At 36.5% G+C, this 9,717-nt stretch overlaps 1 protein-coding gene across 1 annotated transcript; it reads left to right on the top strand.

Moving 5' to 3' along the window:
• Positions 1-8,567: 8,567 nt before the first annotated feature.
• Positions 8,568-9,494, top strand: OR10A2 (olfactory receptor family 10 subfamily A member 2). Its single transcript, XM_019974226.2, has one exon. It carries the CDS (start codon positions 8,583-8,585, stop codon positions 9,492-9,494), a length of 912 nt encoding a protein of 303 aa, XP_019829785.2. The 5' UTR covers positions 8,568-8,582.
• The last annotated feature ends 223 nt before the right edge of the window (positions 9,495-9,717 follow it).

Genomic DNA, 9,717 nt, shown 5'->3' with positions numbered 1-9,717 from the left:
AATTCACCAGACTTCTTCCTCCTAGAGGTGGAAATTAATTCCCCTTCCTTGAATGTGGGTTAGACTTAGTGACTTACTTCTGTGCAACAGACCATGAAAAGGAAATCATAATAAGTCATGTTCATATATCATACACACCCTGGTGTGATGTGATGAGAAGAATGCTTTACTCCTGTGATATAGTCCCCACCTCATTCCCCCAAAAAGCCTAATCATGAAAAAAACAGCATATAAACCATAATTGAGGGTGACTCTGCATACTACCTTACCAGTTGCTATTCAAAAATGAAGAATAAGGGAATACTGAGAAAAAACATCACAGATTGGAAAAAATGAGAATATATGATGACTAAATACAACATAGTATTTTAGAATGAGTCTTGGTACAGAAGCCAGACATTTGTGAGTAGAGTGAATTCAGCTAAGGCCTGCAGTTTAGTTAATAGTATTGTACCAATGTTAATTTTTTAGTTATGACAAATGAACCATGTAAGGTGTTTTACAATTGGATGGGAGAAAATGGATGGGGTATAGAAATAATTATTATTTCTGACTCTAAGTCTAAAATTATTTTAAAACTTAAAGTGTTTTACATAAAAATTCAAGAAACATAAAATTATATACAACCAAAACTAGAATTCCCTCTGTTACCCAAATTCATTGCCTAGTGGCAACTATTATCAATTTTTTTATATCCTTACAGCAAATTTTCTAATAAATAATTTCATTTATAAATTTTATATATTTCATTATATATAATTTCATTTTATATATTGAAATTTTCCTTATATAAAATAAATGCAGTTTACATGGTATAATGTATCATGTTCTCTACCTTGGTTTTTTAAATTCAAAAGCATAGCTTCTACATTGTTCGTTGGTCTTACACATATGAAGAAGTTAGGATATTAGAACCAACTCCAAACACTGTCCACAAAACAGAATCTGTTATTTTAAGTGGTCATTTCAAGAAGTTGACAAGCAAAGTCCTGAAGATTCTTTAATGGATATTATTGATCTTGTTCACCTTGACTTTTTAAGTAAACTTTTTAAATTGCTAAGCATCACAAAACAGAAAGGTCTAGTGATGGGATTAAATTTAGGTCACTCAGAATCCAAAACATGTGTGCTTTTCTCTGCACAATACCACATTCCTAGAGAATGGTTTTCCTTTCTTGAACTTCATCCTATTGGCATCTGACATTCCTTAGGGTCCCAAAGGACAGTGGAATCAAAAAGGTCAGGTACCCTTGAGGAAGTGCAGGAAGAGAAGCTAAGTTGAGCCCAGAAAAACCTGGGGGAAAATACATGTGCCAGCCCTTCATGTGGCCCTGAGGACCAGAGAGGCACAGCTAGGAACAGATCGCCTAAATCAGGGCTGGGAGCAGGGCCAACCCATCTAGACTGCTCACTCACACCTGACGCAGAAGGCTGCAGCGGCCTGGCTTCAGGTCCAGTCATTAATGGGGGAGTAGGACCTCCCTAATTCTTTTTCTGGTTCTTCTGACAGCAGAGCCAGAGTTTGTCAAACTCTCAGGAGCCTGCACAAAGCATAGGTATCAGGTAGAGCTGAACAAGGCAGACCTTCCTATTGGGCACAGGTAAGTTTCCTGTCAAGTGTCGAGTCAACCCAGGCCCTTCTCGAGGTTCAGGTGCTCAACTAGACAAGGTTTGGCAGGGTTTGGTGTGGCATCTAATTCTATTCCTATTCCACACTGAGAAGACATCAATCTTCTCTCTGGGCCTTAGTTTCGCCTTTCTATAGCATGAGTGAGATCTGAAACTGCAAGAAGATTGTGATTACCCAGAGGTGTGTGTATGTGTGTGTGTGTGTGTGTGTGTGTGTAACTTCCAATTCTGTCCTCTAAAGCTTTCTGGGTCAGAAAAATCTCACTCTCTGCGGATTTTGACAAAACATTTACCTCCTCCAAGTCTTAACTGTCCTCTCTTGTTCTGGAAGTTCTGGAGGAACTAACAAGGAGACTGTGGCCCGGCTATGGGCCGAGTTCTGCTGTGTGCCCCACCTCAAGTCAGGCTGTGTCTCTTCTTCCCAGTATACACAAGTTCTGGTCTCAAAGGTTGACACTGAAATGTTTAGGATGGGTTCATTTTATACACTTTGTCAAAAACCCAAGTGTTATTTTTATTACAAATTTTTCTGATTATGGTTTTAAGTGCAGGTTCAGTCATTTCCATGTAATTTCCATGTAATTACAAAGTTTCTCAACCTCAAAATTATGTATCTGCATTAAAATTCTGCATTCACCTCCAGTATGGGGAGGATAATGATGGTATTTAAATCACAGTTGTGAGAAGAAAATGAGAGAATGAATGTAAAGCATAAAGCATAAATCTATTACATTTTTAGTAAATATTGCAGTTTCATCATCATTATGATCATCATCATTTTCATTTTTAATGTTATTACTATCATATAATAAGTGTAGCTCATTGTAGAAAATTTAGTAATCCATAAAAATAGAAATAAGAAAGCACCTTTTTACAGAACTTGGAAATAGATCACTTTAAAATTTTGATTACAACCTTTCAGCCTTTTTATACAAAAAATGTATTTACAAAATTAGAAATTTAGCATATATGTGCAATTTTGGCAACTTAATTTTTCATTAATATTATACTGTGATTAGGGGAAGGCAATGGCACCCCACTCCAATACTCTTGCCTGGAAAATCCCATGGATGGAGGAGCCTGGAAGGCTGCAGTCCATGGGGTCGCTGAGGGTCGGACACGACTGAGCGACTTCACTTTCACTTTTCACTTTCATGCATTGGAGAAGGAAATGGCAACCCACTCCAGTGTTCTTGCCTGGAGAATCCCAGGGACGGGGAAGCCTGGTGGGCTGCCGTCTATGGGGTCACACAGAGTCGGACACGACCGAAGTGACTTAGCAATAGCAATACTGTGATTATTGCATTACACTATTAAGTGAAGTTGTGAAGTTGTGAAGTTGCTCAGTCGTGTCCGACGCTTTGCGAGCCCACGGACTGTAGCCTACCAGGCTCCTCCATCCATGGAATTTTCCAGGCAAGAGTACTGGAGTAGGTTGCCATTTCCTTCTCCAGGGGATATTCCCGACCCAGGGATCAAACTCAGGTCTCCTGCATTGCAGGCAGACGCTTTACCGTCTGAGCAATTATTTAAATGATTGCCTGAATTTCCTTAAATTCATGCTGTATAAGTGAACCTTTCATTCACCTATTAATGATCATTTTCAAAGTATCACTGTAATGATCAACATTGAACATACACGTAAAATCATTGCCTCCAATTCTTCTACCAGAGGAGTTCTTGAACCAAAATGTATGAACATTATAGGATCCTCACACAATTTGTGACAAACTGAGGCTAATTTGCATAGCCTCAAACAGAATAAGATATTGCTTACTAACCAACCCTTACTAGCACTATTATACTTTTCAATATTTCAAATTGAAAAGAAATTTAATTTCTATCTTAATTTTTAACTTTATTATTAGCAAAATAGAGTAATTTTCATATGCTTACTGGCCATTGGAACTTTTTGGTGGAATAAATCTTTGTGTCTTGTAATCTTCTTTTAAGGAGATTGTGTCATTTTAAAAGGGATTTCTATAGCTTATTATATATTAGCTAGCCAAACACTTTTTATTATTTGTTGCCATTATTACAAATATTTTCCCAGCTTGTCATTAAGTTTTCCCTTTTGTGTATGGGTTGTTTTGTGTTATAAGTGTCTTGTTCTTAATAATATTCAAGTATTTGTTCTTCAAATTTAAAAAAATACATTTTCACTGTGGATAATGTAAAAAATATAAAATGTGAAGAAGAAATTTAAAACTCTTGGAATTATACCACTAAGATGTTAATGAAGAAACAGAACTGAAGGCATTCTATATGTATTATGTAATATATATATAAAATTTCTATTTAAAATAAATGTTTTGTATTAAATATACTATCTTGCAGCACACTTTATCAACTTAGCAAAAACTTACTGAATATTTTCTCATGTCATTTGTTATTCTTATAGCATATATTTTAATTACTTCATAGTATTCATAATATAGATGTGTAGATGTAAGTTTATTTCACAATCTATTTTTATATAGTTAGATTGTTCTTTATCATTTATTTGTTTTAATTACACTGTTATAAATAAAGCTGAGAGGAGCATCCTGGTATATAAAATTTGCAGTTCAAAAATTGCTAGTTCAAAGAATCTCTGATACATAGTGTAAAATCCACTTATTGTTTGGACCTATAGTGTTTGAATATTTATATTTCACATTTATCCAAAATAAATACCATGTTTAAAATTTTTTAAGAAAAAATGATCTCCTTTAAAAAATTGTACTTAATTTTTGTTGACTTTGAACTGTTTTTCTCTTCTGGCATTTGATTTCTGATGATGTGAACTGAATGATTATAGATTTACCTAGTTTTCCCTTGGGTAATTTGTAACAATATGTTGACATTTATCTTGTACACATTGTCTCTATTAAAATGTATCTTTTAATTTCTATGTTAAACTATTAGTGTTTAAAATTATTTGATTTTTATATGTTAAAATCAATGAATATTTTCTTTTCTGGATTCTGCTTTAGCATACATGCTGAGAAAGAACTTCAGAAAGCTAAAGTAAATAGTTACCTATATCTTCTTCAATTCAGTTAAAGCTTCATATTTACATTTAAGTCATTTTCCATGTTGGGTATATTTTATTGTGTTATTTAATGTAAGAATATAACATTTATTTTCCCCTCAAGTTGCCCCAGGGCTGTTTATATATGCATTGGTCCAGGGATTCATTCTGTTTCAGTTATGTGCCTAGAGTGATAGTCTTCAAAGCATGCACAAATAAACATAATAAAATATTGTAATACTATGAGGAAATATAATAGCATATGGCAACATTATAACATGTTTAAACACCTGCCGATGTATATGATCCCCACCTTTCAGAATTTTATGTTTCTTTGATGAGTACTATCTAGGGTATTTAGTTATTTAGTTAATTAGTGGGAAGGAAAAGGAAAAGCCTGCCTACTCCATCTTATAGACACAGAACTTCCTGATTTATTTTTTTCCTTTGCAGTTGGGCCAGAGTTTTTGTTTGGTTGCAGTTTACAGAATTTGTTTTAATTTGTTGTTTTGTTTTAATCTTTTGCTATGTTGGTTAGTGAATAGAATTATTCCCCATCCTCAAAATTTTTAAAAAATTCATATAAAGACAATGTCTGTGTGAATCTTTTATTTTTTTAATTTATTATTATTATTATTATTTTACTTTACAATACTGTATTGGTTTTGCCATACATCAACATGCATCTGCCACAGGTATACACGTGTTCCCCCTCCTGAATCCCCCTCCCACCTCCCACCTCATACCCTCTGGGTCATCCCAGTGCACAAGCCCCAAGCTTCCTGTATCCTGCATCCAACCTGGACTGGCGATTGATTTCTTATATGATATTATACATGTTTCAATGCCATTCTCCCAAATCATCTCCCTGCCCCCGTCCCAGAGTCCAAAAGACTGTTCTATACACCTGTGTCTCTTCTGCTGTCTCACATACAGGGTTGTCGTTACGATCTTTCTAAATTCCATATATATGCGTTAAAATACTGTATTGGTGTTTTTCTTTCTGGCTTACTTCACTCTGTATAATAAGCTCCAGTTCCATCCACCTCATTAGAACTGATTCAAATGTATTCTTTTTAATGGCTGAGTAATACTCCATTGTGTATATGTACCACTGCTTTCTTATCCATCCATCTGCTGATGGACATCTAGGTTGCTTCCATGTTCTGGCTATTATAAACAGTGCTGCGATGAACATTGGGGTACACGTGTCTCTTTCAATTCTGGTTTCCTCGGTGTGTATGCCCAGCAGTGGGATTGCTGGGTTGTATGGCAGTTCTCTTACCAGTTTTTTAAGGAATCTCTACACTGTTCTCCATAGTGGCTGTACTAGTTTGCATTCCCACCAACAGTTTAAGAGGGTTCCCTTTTCTCCACATCCTCTCCAGCATTTATTGCTTGTAGACTTTTGGGTCGCAGCCATTCTGACTGGCGTGAAATGGCACCTCATTGTGGTTTTGATTTGCATTTCTCTGATAATGAGTGATGTTGATCATCTTTTCATGTGTTTGTTAGCCATCTGTATGTCTTCTTTGGAGAAATGTCTATTTAGTTCTTTGGCCCATTTTTTGATTGGGTTGTTTATTTTTCTGGAATTGAGCTGCAGGAGTTGCTTGTATATTCTTGAGATTAGTTGTTTGTCAGTTGCTTCATTTGCTATTATTTTCTCCCATTCTGAAGGCTGTCTTTTCACCTTGCTTATAGTTTCTTTTGTTGTGTAGAAGCTTTTAATTTTAATTAGATCCCATTTGTTTATTTTTGCTTTTATTTCCAATATTCTGGGAGGTGGGTCATAGAAGATCCTGCTGTGATGTATGTCGGAGAGTATTTTGCCTATGTTCTCCTCTAAGAGTTTTATAGTTTCTGGTCTTATGTTTAGATCTTTAATCCATTTTGAGTTTATTTTTGTGTATGGTGTTAGAAAGTGTTCTAGTTTCATTCTTTTACAAGTGGTTGACCAGTTTTCCCAGCACCACTTGTTAAAGAGATTGTCTTTTCTCCATTGTATATTTTTGCCTCCTTTGTCAAAGATAAGGTGTCCATAGGTGCGTGGGTTTATCTCTGGGCTTTCTATTTTGTTCCATTGATCTATATTTCTGTCTTTGTGCCAGTACCATACTGTCTTGATGACTGTGGCTTTGTAGTAGAGCCTGAAGTCAGGCAGGTTGATTCCTCCAGTTTCATTCTTCTTTCTCAAGATTGCTTTGGCTATCGAGGTTTTTTGTATTTCCATACAAATTGTGAAATTATTTGTTCTAGCTCTATGAAAAATACCGTTGGTAGCTTGATAGGGATTTCATTGAATCTATAGATTGCTTTGGGTAGTATACTCATTTTCATTATATTGATTCTTCCGATCCATGAACGTGGTATATTTCTCCTTCTATTAGTGTCCTCTTTGATTTCTTTCATCAGTGTTTTATAGTTTTCTATATATAGGTCTTTAGTTTCTTTAGGTAGAATTTGTTTGCATATAGGGATTCTTTCCGTTCAGAAAGTCATGTCTTCTTTTAGCTCAGAGATGTTTATTTTTCCTCTGGTACTTCTTTGAATATTCTTTGTCTTTTCTTCTTTGTTACATATTCTGGAATGCCTATTAAATTGATTTTATTTACCATATTTTACTTCATTATTCTTAATATTATTTTTGCCTCTTTATTATTCTTTCTCAATAATTTAGATATAAATTCTCTTGTGTTCTAACTCATTAATTCAGTTTTCTTAAGTTTCTAACACTGGACTGTATAATCTTTCAATTTTATTATCATGATTTCCCCCCAGGTAGTCTTTTCTAACTATATCCTTGTTTCTGTTTTACTTTGTGTCAACTTTACTTTTTACTGCTCCTAATAATATTTTATTTCTGTTAGTAAATGTGTGTTTTTCTTACTATAGTTCTCTGTCCACATCTACTTCCTTTTCATTTATCCCAGTCTCTTGGCCCACATCATTTTCCAACTTTATCTCATAATGTCTTCATTAAAATTTAGTATTTTAGATTACCAAGATGACAAGAGAAGAAGAACCTCTTGATAACCAATTGCAAATTAGAAACAAATAATGTAAAATAAGGATCCAATTGAGTTTGGACACCTTGATGTTAGTGGTGTTGATTCTCCTCTATCTTCAATGTGATTTGGCAAAAATTCCAATTGTAATTCTTATAACCATTAATGACATAATCCCCAGATCAAGTCAAAACTGTTCAATGAAGCATGGTTTAATAGAAACCAGAGTACCTCAGAATCCAACAAATGTAGTTTAGACTCCAGATTTGCCACTTCAATTGCTATTTATTAATTTCTCTGGGGTCAGTTTCCTCACCTGTAAAACGCACATGTACAAGGATAAAGCAGATGCATGTGTTAATACATACTAGCTCCTCATTCACCTCCCAAATTCTAACCAGGCAAAAAAAGATTTATGAAGAGGAGAAAATTAATTAGATGCATTGATCTGCATCATAATCATAAAGATACTTCTAAAGTTATGATAAATTCACATGTATGTGTTCTTTAATGAAATCATGAACATTGTGTTTGTTTCTCAAAAGTCTATGTGTTTTTAGGAATATCACTGCCTCCCAAAATAGACACTTTGGTGGCTCCATCAGGAACGCATGGTTCTGATTAGGTATAAACTTTCCCTATATGTCAACGTACAAATAGAAACATATCAACTCTTCTGAAACCTGACCTAGAGCCATTTCAGAGCTCATGCTGTGGCCATTCTTCCTTGTGCTTTTATTCTCAGCTAACACAAGATAATTTCCCTTGCAACTGAGATCCTGATCTTGCCTCTTTCTCTGACACTGGATTTGTCTGAAAAACAAATCCAGAATCCGACTCTTCCAATCGAGAATCTCTATGACCACAGCTGGGGGTTCATTCCTATATTTATGGCTGAAGGAAACTGGACAAGAGTTAATGAGTTTATCCTCATGAGTTTCTCTTCCTTACCTACTGAAATACAGTCATTACTCTTCCTGACATTTCTATTCATCTACCTGGTCACTCTGCTGGGAAACAGCCTCATCATTCTGGTTACCTTGGCTGACCCCATGCTGCACAGCCCCATGTACTTCTTCCTCAGGAACTTGTCCTTCTTAGAGATTGGCTTCAATTTAGCTATTGTGCCCAAGATGCTGGGGACCCTGATTGCCCAGGACACAACCATCTCCTTTCTTGGCTGTGCCACTCAGATGTATTTCTTCTTCTTCTTTGGGGTTTCTGAATGCTCCCTCCTGGCCACCATGGCCTATGACCGCTATGTAGCCATCTGCAGTCCCTTGCACTACCCAGTTATCATGAACCCAAGGGCACGTGCCAAACTGGCAGTTATCTCTTGGTTTCCAGGCATTCCTGTAGCTACTGTGCAGACCACATGGCTCTTCAGCTTTCCATTCTGTGGTAGCAACAATGTGAACCACTTCTTCTGTGACAGCCCACCTGTGCTGAGGCTGGTCTGTGCAGACACAGCACTGTTTGAGATCTATGCCATTATTGGAACCATTCTATTTGTCATGATTCCCTGCTTGCTGATCCTATGTTCCTACACTTGCATTGCTGCTGCCATCCTGAATATTCCATCGGCAAAGGGGAAGCGTAAAGCCTTCTCTACCTGCTCCTCTCACCTGCTCGTCGTCTCCCTTTTCTATGTATCTTTAAGCCTTGTCTACTTCCGTCCAAAGTCCAATAATTCTCCTGAAAGCAAGAAAGTGCTATCACTGTCCTACACTGTTGTGACTCCCATGTTGAATCCCATCATCTACAGCCTGAGAAATAATGAAGTGAAGAATGCCCTTACCCGGACCTTCCACAAGGCCCTGGGCCTTAGAAACTGCATCCTATAAGCATTAACAAATAATACTGCTGCTACTGCTAAGTCACTTCAGTCGTGTCCAACTCGGTGCAACCCCATAGATGGCAGCCCACCAGGCTCCCCCATCCCTGGGATTCTCCAGGCAAGAACACTGGAGTGGGTTGTCATTTCCTTCTCCAATGCATGAAAGTGAAAAGTAAAAGTGAAGTCGTTCAGTCGTGTCTGACTCTTCGCGACCCCATGGACTGCCGCCC

This window comes from Bos indicus, chromosome 15, assembly GCF_029378745.1.
Source record: "Bos indicus isolate NIAB-ARS_2022 breed Sahiwal x Tharparkar chromosome 15, NIAB-ARS_B.indTharparkar_mat_pri_1.0, whole genome shotgun sequence".
NCBI lineage: Eukaryota > Metazoa > Chordata > Mammalia > Artiodactyla > Bovidae > Bos > Bos indicus.
The sequence above is the reverse complement of the archived record's forward strand: the minus strand, read 5'-3'. Positions and strand labels throughout refer to the sequence as shown.